This window comes from Pituophis catenifer, unplaced genomic scaffold, assembly GCF_029215685.1.
Source record: "Pituophis catenifer annectens isolate HBS135680 unplaced genomic scaffold, rPitCat1.0.hap2 SCAF_6, whole genome shotgun sequence".
In the NCBI taxonomy this organism is placed as follows: domain Eukaryota; kingdom Metazoa; phylum Chordata; class Lepidosauria; order Squamata; family Colubridae; genus Pituophis; species Pituophis catenifer.
Window position 1 is genome coordinate 16,839,178 of NW_027256886.1, and position 14,049 is coordinate 16,853,226.

Below are 14,049 nucleotides of genomic sequence, written 5' to 3' on the forward strand. Positions count from 1 at the left end.
TATTAACTTGTAAATTTCATTAGCACAAAATGTGCTGATGGGCAGTAATTAGGGTTGTTTTAAAGAGACATTAGCTAATTTCATGGAGGACAGTCTTAAAGGTTTATGTACCTCTAAACTATATGACTCAAAATTCCAGTTGTGGGGAGCAGTGATGAAAAGGAGATATATCTCTGTGTCTTACTTTCAGGTGTACCAGAAGCCACCTTGAGAAAGAAACAAAATGTTGGGTTAAGATGGTCGTTGCCCTAACCCTAATCTAGCAGGACTTTATGAGGCAGATAGTTGGTTCAGTATTAGTCTACTTTCAGAAAAGAGTTTTCCATCCCTAACTGAAGATGTTGGAGACTTAGTCTGAGATTTTCTGTGTCTAAGACTAAACAGCATATTGCCCCTTTTAAAGAGACCCTCCTGTTTGTTCCCCATAGGATCTGAATCAGGCCTTCCTAGCCAATAGACCGAGCCTTCTTGCATTTTCCTTATTTTTGTTTATTTTCTTCTAAAACTCATATCATTTTGAATGTCGTTTCATTAAATTTATATGGAATAGTAAATTAAATCTTATCTACCCCGTGAAGTTTGATATCTGATTTTCAGATGGCAATGTAATTATAGAAATTTACAACATGCAAGCTCCTAATAGCGTCCTTTCGGCTGAACAACTTGGCCATGCCTTGTGGCAGGGAGAAAGGAGAATGCGAAAGGGATGAATAAGCTCTTGGTTTTCAGGAGCTCTTTTTGCCAAGTGGAAAATTTTGGGGAAACAGAGATTCTGCTTTTATAGATGGCCTGTTTGTTTCTGTTTTTGTGTGGGGTTTGGAGCTTATACGCAGTAGATACATCTACCTAATACTGATTTTAGAAGTGTTTATTCTCAAGCAAAATTCATAAGCATTTCAGGACTTATCCTAACAAAATATCTTTAAAAGATGTAATAATTCTTAGGTTCGATCTACAGCACTCTGTTAAATCTGTAGTGATCTAATGAGCTGTACATGCAAAGAGGTTAATGCAGCAATATTGTATTTTGTGCTGTGCTCAGAATAAATATCCTTTTTGAATAAATCATTAGTTTGTTAGGGAGAAGAGAGAATTAGAAGGGACTTTCAATAGAAAGTTTCTGGGCGGCTAAGAAAGAAGTGTTTCATACTTGTCTATTGAAATCTCCATTAAAATGAAGATCAAAAATATGACAATAAAGTACAATATATGTCAAACTTTAGAAACTTTCCAAGAAGCTTAGCTCATTATAAATGTGTCAGAGATTTTGTAGTATTTCATAAATTGGACAAAGGTAGAATCTGCATACCACTATCTTCCTTGGTGCAGTACAACTTTGTGCTGCTACAAATTTGCCTGGAATATGAACATGAAATCAACAAAAAGAGATTTTAAGATCTGTGAATTATTATTATGTTTTGCCCCCTTCTGAATTTTTCACTGAATGTTATTTAGAGCTTCATGTTAGTTCATCTATAAATAGAATCAAAGTGAACAAATGACACCAAAGTTGAAACAAACGTTTGTCTAACATGTAATGTGCCAGTTTGAAAGCACAAGGAATTACAGTTACACCATATTCTGCTGCAATAATTTTAACTGAAGTTTTCCTGTAACTGATGGACAGTATTTCAGAACACTATGTAGAAATGTCGTCCCCCTTTTCAGTGGCAAACGGCTTCAAACCAGTAACATTTTAAAGATTTTCTAAAATGAACTATTCATTTCAGATCCTCTTCAACATTTCAAGGGCATTTAGGTCTGGATTTGGATTTGATTACTCTAAAACATTTAATTTACTCTTTATGCTCTCTGTTTAGATATGCTTGTACATTTGGGATATATCATCCGCTTTGCACTTCAGCTGATAGGTAGATAACCTGTGAAATTCTTTAGTAAAAAGCAGACTTTTATAATAAGAATTTATTTTGGTAAAGTCAACAGTGTTTGCTGAAATTGATAAATTCATTAATTATAGAAAAGGTACTATCTACATTTATTGATGAGTGGTAACTTCTTAAAGACTATTTGTGTAAAAATGAAAAAAAAATCAACTTGTGATTTATGGTTTTGGTAATTAGGTAAGATATATTATAGGAAGAAGAGTAATAGAATGGTATTTTAGGAAGAGAATTTAAATATATATTTGTAGTTATAACTGCTATGAAGTGTATTGGAAGCCACTTCATTATATCCTTTTTCTAATTTTCTTCAACTTTTTTTAAAATTCCCTTGCACTTTTTGCTTTTACTTTGATTTCTTTCTTTCCCCCTACTTTATATTTGGTTCTGTTAGTTTAGATTGTTTTATTTTATAATTTTAAATAAAAATTATATTTAAAAAAATAACAAGTTCTTTCTGTTCCAAAGAAGCATGTCATCCCTAAACCATGATATGACCATCCCCACAATTGACAGTTTGTTATAAAGTTCTTATTGTGTAATTTAATGCTTGGGTTCTAGTATACATTACATCAGTGGAGCCAAAAATTTTCACTTTGGGCTCATCTATATATAGAATATTCCTTTAGAAGTATTGAAGATAATCCAGTAGCCTTTTGAAAAAGTTAAGATGAACATCACAGTTCTTCTAAGTGAACTGTGGCTTCTGCCTTCTTGCTCTTCATGAATCATTACCTAGTGCTATTCTGATGATGGAGTTGTGAACATTCAGGCAAGATAAGAGAGCCCTGCAGATCCTAGACCTTCTTTGTGAATTCCTGTGTGGGTTTATGCTGTGCTTTTGGAATGATTTTGACAGGACAGTAACAAACACTGTTGTTCCAGATCACCTCCATTGTTCTTCTTTAACTGAATTGTTGAATGCTCAGAGTTCTAGAAATGGCTTTGTATGGGTTTCAGACTGATAGCCATCAATGTCTTGCTTGCAGAGGCTTTCAAATATTTTGTTTGAACAGAATATGGTGTGATTTTAAAAATCTGCATGGTCAGAACTTTACTGTAATAAGTCAAAGTCTTGAGATTTATGTAGGACTGGGCTAGCCCAAATCTGCTCTGGTCATTTAATGAAATACTAAAGACCCTGACCCTAATCATCCCTTTAATTGAATTGACTTGAACTAGATAATTATTTGGCAAATCCCAAAAAGTATATAACTAACATAAATTAAAAAGGCACCAAACTTTGATATTATTTGTTCATTCAGAGTCTCTTTATAAGTACCCCATGATGTTCTGATAACATTGGTCCTTTAGAATCATATATCTAGCTTTATGCTACTGATATTTTTTATCAATATGATATTTTCATGATATAGTTGAAAACTTCCATTTTGCGTTGAGGAGTCTTTAGCTGGAAGTTCAGAACTCTGAACTGAGTGAATTGTTTTGACTTTGAAATGGTACAGGATTATATTAATTTACATACAGAAATAGAGTTGTAGAAGCATGACAGGCTCCATCCCTTTTAGCCTTTATCTCTTTAGTAAGAATGATTTACAGATTTAGACCTCTGCAAGGGAAATTAGTAGTTTTCGTAAAACTAGTAGTAATATCCTGTTTCTCCAGTTCATCTGCGCTACCTGCAGTTACATAATTTCATTGGAGTCATATGGAAAATTTGAACGAAGCACAGTCATCTACAACGGATAGTTTGCAAGAGATCAGAGCAACACAGCAGAAACCATATGATAATTCTGCATCTTAAGTGGATAGTCTAGAGAACTTCAGCCTGCATTTACTCTAGTGCTGACACTCTGTTTTCTCTAGGAATGTAAAGAATGTTTCAAATTAAGACAATTTCAAATTTCCAACCTTCTGTTTTGAGCTCAGTACATCTTATTTTAAGTTCTAAACCACTGGACTGATGCAGGATGGTGTTTCAAATGCAAAATGGGCCATTTCAAGCATTTGGAGACTTTTCTGAACTCCAGACATTTCTACTTCAAATTTCAAAAGTCTTAACAACAGCTCATTTCAGAACTGAAGCAAAAGTTCTGCTCTCAATCAGGATATTTCACATTCAAAATTTATTTATTTATTTATTTATTTATTTATTTATTTATTTATTTATTTATTTATTTATTTATTTATTTATTTATTTATTTATTTATTTATTGGTTTGATTTATATGCCGCCCTTCTCCGGAGACTCAGCCCAGCTTACAATGCGTTAAGCAATAGCCTTCATACTTTTTGTATATACCTGTTTAGTAGGGCTTTTGGGCTCCCCTAAGCGGTGTTCTTTTTTATACAAATTCAGCTTATTGCCCCCACAATCCGGGTCCTCATTTTACCTACCTCGGAAGGATGGAAGGCTGAGTCAACCTTGAGCCTGGTGATATTTGAACTCGCAGTAATTGCAAGCAACTGGCAGCTAAGTGCTACTTAACAGCACTTTAGTCTGCTACACCACCAAGGCTCTTGTCTCCTTTTCCCAGTCTAGGAGTCTTGAACTGGGCTCAGTGTTCAACTCTCATGAATTATATACACCACAGGAACTCAGGAACTCAAAACCTAGGTTCAAAAATGCTTGTGAGAAGTCATTGTTGGGTGTGTGTGGGGGCCAGATAAACTTCCCTGTCTAGCTGTCTACATCCGAAACCTTCTCCATTGCAAACATCCACTTGACTTCATTTACACTGGGAGAACAATAGGATGATGCATTCATCCAAATATTCAGCCATTTGGGACTTTAAAGGCCTGTATCAAGCCTTTGATTAGGCCTTGGAAATGAATTGGCAGCCAGACCCGATCAATAGTCCTGAATGTAAGCTATGATCCTGTTTTGGATAGGTTCACACATTGTGCTGAGCTGGTTTGTTTTAAGCCCAGTTTATAGAACCATCTATTCTGACGTGATTTCCAGATAACACGGGGCCATGAACCATGATTTATAAACTATAGTGGGTGGGTCCATTTATCATACTAACCTGAAATTGAATAACATGCAATATATTTTGAAGTGAGTTGTCCCTTCTCTGGTACTCCCATCCCAGGAGCAGTAGCATTGCATAACTGAGACATCCCCCCCCCTTTAACATACCAGTATGTTATGACATTACATACATGGGGCAATACCTCTGCCCAATAGTGATGAAGGTACTGTTACAAATACTGGATACATTATGCCCATAATGCCATAAATTGCACTCAAAATATATCTAGCAAAACTAAGAAGAATGCAACATGTTCTGAATTTGAAGCCTTATCCAGGGTTCCAAGATGCACTGAGCAATTCTAAACCTAACTGTCTTTTGTCATAATGATCTTTACAGGGAAGTCTGGAAGTTAAGAGATCTGGAGAATGTGTAAAACAAAGCTTATTGTTTCACACACACTCCCCAGCTTCCCTAGCTCCCCACTTGTTGTGGTCCACCAGCAGCCTGTGGAGCTGGCAACAAAGTCGGACAGTGAGGAGGCTGGGGAGGACAATGGGCCAGTCCTGGAGTCAGGGAAGGCCCGGACGAGGGCTCTGCGTCGGAGGCAGAGATGGGGCCAGGGACATCTGGGAGCGATGCGCAGACTCCGGAGCCTCCAGAGGCGGATAGCAGAGAGGCAGAGGAACAGGAGGAGCCTGTTCCTAGTGCATGCATGCGAAGAGCTGCCAGAAGACAAGAGCAGCTAAAGCAAAAAGGACGACTCGGGAGTAAGGCCAGGAGATGATTGGTCCCTCCCACAAGGCTTAAAAGAGCAGCAAAGACTCTTGGGCTATTTGTAGGAAAGCAACATTGCTACATTTGTTTCTTGTTTCTGAACTTCGTGGGGCTTTGTCAAGAAAAGCCTTTGGCAGGGTACCAAAGAAGACAAAGGTTTGTGATAAGGCCGAAGGACTTTTTCTGAAGGACTTGTTTTGCAATTAATTTGGACTAAGCTGAGAATGAAGTAATCCTCAGCTGTTCTAATAAAATATGTTTGTTTAGGACTGATTGTGTCTGGTAAAACTACTTGGGCCTAGGTCACAACACCACCCTCACCCCTTTGGTGCTTGTCAAAGAGATTTTGAACAAGGCTGTGAGTTCAGATTCTTGGATACGAAGGATAATCTTTGTTCTTTTTCAGGATGGTGAGAGATTTCTTCTGTATGTGCACGTGTGTACACACATATATACCTGAGCAATAGGGGTCTGAAAACAGTGGAATTTGAAATGCTTGAAGTCCAGCTCAGTTGTTTGGAGAGAGTGTTTCATTTCACATTTGAAATGTTCTCCATACACCAAACAAGCAAAGACAATTGGTGCAATTTCTGGAGAACTGAATTTCATCATATATCCACTATCTGTAAATTTTAATGTCAAGCTGAAGCAATTTAACTTTGTAGGAACAATCCACCATCGTCTGTTCAAGCATCAACTTGAATGTGTAGAATATTTTGCTTGGTACGTGCATTTTTATTGATACCTCCGTGTTCCCTCACACACCCATTTTCAAAACATTTAAATATTTTTCTCTTGACAGTTTATATTCATTGCTCTTAAAGGTAAAAATACCTTTGAGTCAAGCTCAATTGCCAACACCCACAGGGATGTAGTGTGGTTGGCCTATCTAAGTTACCTTCTGATCCTTGATAACGTTGTCCACGTGCTTGCTACTTGCTGGGAATCTTCATTCTTACCATCCCTAAAATATATATTTCTTTTTTAGTTGAACAGCTACTTATTTCCCTGCAATTTTTCCCTCTTTTTCAGTGGTGTATGAACATCGATCAAGACTAGAAAAATCTTTACAGAAAGAAAGGCTTGAACATAAGAAAGCAAAAGAAGGTAATATTTACATTTCAGATGAATTTTAAAATATTTTATCAGCAGAGAAATGACATTTGTAGGGTAGGAATTCATATAGGCAATTTAGGGTGGTATGCTCCTTTAAAGTTGGCCTGGATTGAAACTGTCTTTTTAAAAAAATGACAGGCTTTTGAATGTTCTGGTGGTGATGGTTGGGTGAGATTTCCACAGCTATGCAAATAAGAGCTGATTGTTTTATGGTTTCTTACCACCATCTAGTGGATAAAACCCATTTTATCTGCAACAATTTTCTCTGCAAGCAGAGACATATTTCATTCAGCAGAATGGAGCCAACCACTCAGTCTGGTTGAATTTCTGTTCTGCCAAAAATGACAATAGGCATGGTAGTAATCCAATTAACAATGAACATTCTGGTGTTTGAAGACTGGATACATATTGAAAAGTCAGGTGCAGACTGAACTAAAGGCTTAGCAGAGGGTTGAGTTAGTCATTTGTGCCCTTTTCCAGAGACTAAGGAATTTTATCTCTCAGTAAAGCTAAACTGAAAAGAGATGAAGAAGCTTCTTGGATGAGAAGCAAAACGTCTTCAGAGAAAAACCAGAAAGTCCAATTGCCTCTTGAAAAAACACCTTTGGGACAGCCATGACCTGGATGACTGAGAATCTTCACAGTCTGAAAATTAGTTTCTTTACACACAAGGATAACTAGATACGTGTCTTTGTGATTGAACTACAGTACTGCATTTACAACATTACACTATCTGTATCTGGATATCTGATGCACTCACTTCAAATCCCATGAATTAGCATGAGTTGCTTTTAAACCTAGTTGTTATCTATTTTAATCATGACTGAAGTGCTATTGATTTTAACTGGCGCCAAGTGCCATAATTTGGGGGGACTCTGCCACAGGCAGAGTCAGTTTCCATATTTATCAGTTCTCAGGTACCGCTCAAGGGTATATGGTAATTGAATGCAGAGAAATTGTGTATGGCTGAATTACTGTGTGAAATCTTGACAGTGAAAGGAAGTTTGAGCTAGAGTTGCCTCCAAAGAGAATAGCTGTGATTCTGGGGTTTTATTTATGTATATGTTCCTGAAGATCATTCATTTTTCCCCTTTTCATTTTTGTATTTTAGACTTTCTTGTTTATAAATTAGAAGCACAAGAAACATTAAATAAAGGAAGGGTAAGTCAGCAGAAGTAATTGATAAGTTTTTCTGCACGTAAGGATTTTATCAAAGCCTTTGAAAAGTCAAAGTGTAATGAATAAGATCTAATTGTCTGAATTCTGAATAACTTTAAATATATAGTCACTTCCTGAAAAGGAGGGATTTTAAGCAATGGTGTCTTCCAGGGTTCTAGTACTGGGATTGATGCTTTTAAATATGATAAATGATCTAGAGTGTGTCACCAAATCAACTGTAATTTGGAATTCTGAAAATGTTTCTGGTGTTTTTGCAAAATAGCTGCTGGAAGGGAGTGATTTTACCCAAGTCCCATGGACAATGGAATCAAATACGTAATACTCCTTTCCCAGAATGCTTCCTGTCAGATCCACTGTCCCTTTTCTCATAAAGTTAACCCCAGTTAACAATTTACTTTTTTTGGGGGGAAGGGCAGGTGAAGACATTTCTGAATGGAAATATTGGTCTTCAGCTGTCCAAAATTTTTATTTTCTGAAAAAGCATGTAGGGCCCATTGGGAGCCCAGCTGTATTTTTAGAAGTAAGGATTATGCTGGAAGCTTGTACTTTGATTTTGTACAACACGACAGCTTTATATTAAAAAAAAATGTAGAAAGTCAGGTGGGGTGTGGAGTTTGGCAAATGACATATGAGGCTTCCTCAGAGACATCGATGCCTCACTAAGAATGCTTGAACTGGAGGAACAATGTTGTTAAAGGTGATGCCACATTACTTTCAAAAGTATCATCTGAAATAGAAAAATTTGTTATTAAAATGGAAAATTTAGGAGCCCTGATGGCACAGTGGCTAGAGTGCAGAATTGCAGGCTAACTCTGCCCACTGCTTGCAGTTCAATTCTTACCAGCTCAAGGTTAACTCAACCTTCCATCCTTCCAAGGTCAGTAAATAAGGAAACAGATTGTTGGGGGGAATATGCTGACATTGTAAATCTCCCAGAGATGCTGTAAAGCACTGTGGGGCAGTATAATAACCTAAGTGCTATTGCTATTGTTAAAATAATTTTCAAAATAAGCATAAATCCTGCAATGGGGGAGTTTTTAATTGTATGCCATGATGAGATCTGAGATGCTGGTGACTTCCCAAGAAAATGATCTGGTAATGGACAATTAAATAAATTTAAAAATTCCACATTGGGGATAATTAGGAATAGAATTGAAAATAATTACCGTATTTTTCTGAGTATAAGATGCACCTTTCCCCCCCAAAAAAGAGGGTGAAAATCTGGGTGCGTCTTATACTCTGAATGTAGTCCTGCCCAGCTTCTCAAATGGAGTTCTCAGAGGGTGAAAAAAAGCATCAGAAACGAAGCGTCAGAAAAGAAGCCCCCAAACAGAACTTCAGAAAGAAAGCCCCCAAACAGAGCTTCAGAGGTTTTTTTCTGAAGCTGTTTCGGAGGCTTTCAGAGGCAGAAAAGAAAGTTTTTTTCTGAAATGGAGTTTCAGAAGTCTCAGAGGGAGGGAAAAAAAGCAAAAAAAAAAAGCAAGGCACAGAGCTGACAACTAAGGAACCTGTTGCTAAAATTCATCTCTGGGAACAGCTGATTGGGGGTATTCCGGGAGGCCGATCCACCTGCCAATCAGCTTTTTTCTTATTTTCCTCCCCAAAATCTAAGGTGCATCTTATACTCCGGTGCGTTTTATACTCTGAAAAATACGCTATGTTGAAACAGTTCTCAAAGTGATGCCAACAATAGCAAATGCAAGGAAGTTGCTTGACCTTTTGTAACAATTCTAAACAGGATTTTGGGGATTTTTTTGTACTTGTTCCACCATTCCACCAATGTGCCCCACATTCATGTCACCCTGAGGCAGGTTAGTCAGTTGTGAGTAGGATCCCTGGATAATTCATGGCTTTCATATGAGGGAACAGAGAAATATGGCAGACAAGCTATGGGCAAACTTTCCATTATCTTCGCTGCTGCAATGTTTTTAGATGATTGGATTTCAGCACCCACATCTTTAGTCAGTCTGTAATCCAGATTTGTTTCAGTGTTGTCTAGAAATGCTGGATTTCTACATCCCTGAACCTCCCCAAGTTGGGACGTCTAGCAATTGAATTCAACACTTCAACACAGCACTGAGCCAAGAAAGTATGCAGCTTAAAATCTGTGCACCTCTATGGGCAAATTCAAGAACATGTTTGCAATTTCCATAGGACGGAGAAGTGCCATAGCTATGCCAAAAGCAGTTGAGGTCTTATCTAACTATGTGTTTCTTTTTGTTTGTTTGTTTGTTTTGCAGCAAGATTCCAATAGCAGATATAGTGCACTGAACGCACAACATCAGATGCTGAAGGTAGATACTTGAGTTGTTGTTGTTTTCTTAATGGTAGGGAATTTATAGTCCTTACAGCCCCGATCCTTCACATGCAGTTAGTTTCCTGGCAAACAAAGGAAATTTTATGTAAAAGCTGTAAAAACAGCCTTGATAAATTTGGCAAAGGTGCTTTACAATCAATGTAGGTATTCCTGATGGACCTAAACACTTTTCCTGAACCTTGTGGCTACCATATGGGTTCAACAAGGGTGCCTATGCTAGATTTGGAGAATCTTTTATCTGCTTAATATTAGAATATCCATGCCATTGAATGTAAGATTTAACTTGAAAACTGTGGAAGAACTGAAAGACTTGAAAACTGAACTTGAAATCTCTCAGAATATCATTCCACCATTGAACCTACCTTCTGCTCCCCTTTTCGGCTACATAAAATAGGCCCATCTCTGTCTTTATCCAGTCTTTAAATAGAAGATGATGGGTGGGTGATGATGATGATGAAATCAGGCTTCTAGTCCTATTAAACATTTGTCAAAATCTCCAGTTAAAAAAAAATCTTTTTTGACTTCAGTGAGTCTGCTAGATTTTAGGAGAAAGCTGGCTTCCTGATTGCAAAATGTTTTCCATCCAATCGTCACCTCAAATTTCTTCATACTTTGAAGAGAATTAAAGATACTTTTCACATACGAAACCCCCACAAACATTTCATACGTTTGATGTGTAAGTACAGAAAGCAATTGGGTGTGAAAGGTTTATGGTTTGGAGTGGGAACCCCGGGAACCTTCTGAGATAGTACAATTTTGGGAAGAGATTTTAAGGATCAGAAATATTGTGAAATATTGTTAATATCAGTAAATAGGGATTTACTGATCTGAATTTCAAGATATGCTAAAATGTCATTTAAACTTAATCTGACAGGGTTCCATCTTCCCTTTTCTTCCTGTTTTACATTTGTGATATTTTATTGTTACTGATATACACCTTGCAGGAAAAAGAAAGGATGGAAGGAAGAGCATGTGTAGCAGGGTAGGGCTTAACCATGCCTTAAAATGGGTTGAAACTTTTTTCCAAACTATTTTTTTCTTTTTCTTTTTTAATATATTTTATTATTTTTTTAAGACAAACAAACATTTAATACATCAATCCTCCCTTCCCTGTGACGCCTCGGTGTTATCTTCTAGGCTTCTTTTCCATCTTCCATAAGTTTCTTCTATCTTCATATTTATCCAAACCATTCTAACATTTCATTTCTAAAGCAATATTATAATGATCATTTGTACACAATCATAGTATCAATCATTTATATCTCTTTTCCAACCAACTATAAAAATAATTCCATGTTTTAAAATATTCTGATTCCTCCTCATCTTTAATCATCAAAGTTAATCTATTCATTTCTGTACAGTCTAATTTTTTTTATTACTTCTTTTTCCAAAGATATTTTCTCTGATTTCCAATTTTGAGCATACACAATTCTTGCAGCTGTTATTACATGTATAATCAAATATACACTTTTTTCTTATCTTTTCGATGAGAGGAGGCTATATTCTAAAAAATGTCAGAAAGTATCAAAATAAGGACAGCTAGTTTGGTGCAGTGAAGGCATCAGGCTAGAAACGGAGAGACCATGGGTTCTAGTTCCGCCTTAGGCACAGCTTGAGCCAGTCATTTTCTCTCAGCCCTAGGAAAAATAGCAATGGCAAACCATTTCTGAAAACCCCCACCAAAGAAAACCAGACTTGTCCTGGTACTCTCTGAGAATCAGGCATGATTGAACCAAAGGAAAAAAACAATCAAAATAAAGAAGTAGGCTAGAAATGGTATACTGAGAGCATCATCATCAACACCGCACAGTCCCCCCCTCCCCCTAAAAATGATCATTGTCTCATCCTTGGAGTGATGCTGCATTGAAAAATCAAAAACAAAATTTGGCAGCTACATAGATCAAGAAATCCTTGTGCTGTTTTCTTGTTTTGATTTTGTGCTATGCAGAGCCAGCATGAAGAACTAAAGAAACAGCACTCAGATCTGGAAGACGAGCACAAGAGACAGGGAGATGATTTCAGCCGAGCAGTTGATGAACACAAGCAAAAATATGTGCAGTTACAGCAAGAAAAGGAGCAATCGCTGTCCAAGTTAAAAGGTATAGAGGGATGCTGTTTAAGTACAGTAGTGGCCAAAATTGTGGAAACCTTTTGGGAAAAGTGTATTTTCTAAAATTAGTTAATGACACCACTTTTTTGGGGGAGTAGTACCATGAAATTATATATCAATGGAAAGATAATTTAATCAAGAATGTAATGCAATAACTTTTATGAAGGATCTGCTATTAGAATAGCAGTTACAGTATAAAGAAGAAAAGTGAAGCACGTAGAAAAAACGAGATATACAAAAATTATCATCATAGAAAAAATAAGATATACAAAAATTATCCCCATGTCAGTTAATAACTTAATTGGATAACCTTTAGCATGAATTACGGCCTTACAACGTCTTCCCATAGAGTGAACCAAGTCTTTTAGTTCTGCAGCTGTTATAATGTGAAACCAAGATTGAATGATGGCTTCTATTAACTGAGTTTTATTGCTGGGTCGCTTCTGACTAGCAAGTTTCTTTAGTTGGCTCCATAGATTTTTCAATTGGGTTACGGTCTGGGCTATTCCCAGGCCATTCCAGCAGTGGAATATGATTATCTTGAAACTCCAAAAAAAAAAAAAAAAAAAAAAGTGGTGTTATTAGCCATCAAACCTCAAAAATACACTTTTCCCAAAAGGTTTCCATAATTTTGGCCACTATTGTAATTTTGGAGTTGGAGAATGTAGGCCATCCTGTAGAGCCAGATCTCATTTGACTAGTAGGTAGGAATGAATTATGGGTTTTTGCAGTTTGATACAGCGGTGGGAGGCATCTGTTTGGGCAAGACAGGTCTATTCATATTACGATTGAGTTAGTTAATATTTGAAAACATAAATCAATTAGAATTCCTCCCTCAAAGATATGTCTGTTCGAACACTTTTTTACACTGAATTTTAAACAGAATCCATGTACAATCTGCAAGAAGAAAACAGACAATTGAGGAGATCCCACCAGGATATTCATACTCAGCTGCAAGATGTGAAGGTAAGATCTTGATCTCCTAAAAAGACATGAGTGGCGAGAAAGAGAGAAATGCCTCTTTCTTTACAAAGAGGAATAAAAATGTTGCCATGATGTATGTAACACAGTGAGAAAAATGTTTCACTTTTGTGACTTAAAAGAATATGGTCAACATTTTTTTAAGTACACATTGTAGCATTTTGGAATTGTTCACACAGATCACCAATGAACAATTTAACGTATCATCACTCTACTTCTTGCCCTCTGAATAATTAAAAAGAGAAGTAAACATATTTCTTGCATGTAAACTGTTACATTTTGATTTTTTAAAAAATCAGTAAATTACTAAATAAGCCAATATTAAGCCCTGGTTTTTACATGTTAAAAAATCACATTTCTATCCTTTAAGCCACATTTTTGGCTTCCATATATTGATAATAGGAATGTGACTTCCTATTCTGACTTTCATATGGTTTTGTACACACATACCCATCACACTATTCCCTTTTTGAAGTTGACAGGGTAATTCAGAGTTCAGAACTGTAATAAGAAAATAATAAGCTGAAGACATTAAAGGGATGAGATAATAAAAGAAGAGGAGATCTACTTAATTCTACTTTATACTAACGCTGTTCACTCCAGATATCTATCCTTTCAAATCCTCTTTGCTTCTACTATATCTGTATGGTATTTCATACTGTGTTTATCATTTATTTCATCAGCTCCAATTTTTTGAGTTTCTTCTCAACCCATTCATTCTTCCTTCCTGTAT

General features: G+C 36.6%; 1 protein-coding gene across 3 annotated transcripts in view; it reads left to right on the plus strand.

The window, feature by feature from the left end:
- GOLIM4 (golgi integral membrane protein 4) overlaps positions 1–14,049 on the plus strand; it is a 79,913-nt gene that overhangs the window by 16,679 nt on the left and 49,185 nt on the right. For all 3 annotated transcript variants that reach the window (XM_070945993.1, XM_070945995.1, XM_070945996.1), the window contains exons 2-6: positions 6,646–6,720; positions 7,841–7,890; positions 10,149–10,202; positions 12,174–12,324; positions 13,219–13,301. In XM_070945993.1, coding sequence (XP_070802094.1) covers positions 6,646–6,720; positions 7,841–7,890; positions 10,149–10,202; positions 12,174–12,324; positions 13,219–13,301 — 413 coding nt within the window. The remainder of the gene's footprint in view (positions 1–6,645; positions 6,721–7,840; positions 7,891–10,148; positions 10,203–12,173; positions 12,325–13,218; positions 13,302–14,049) is intronic.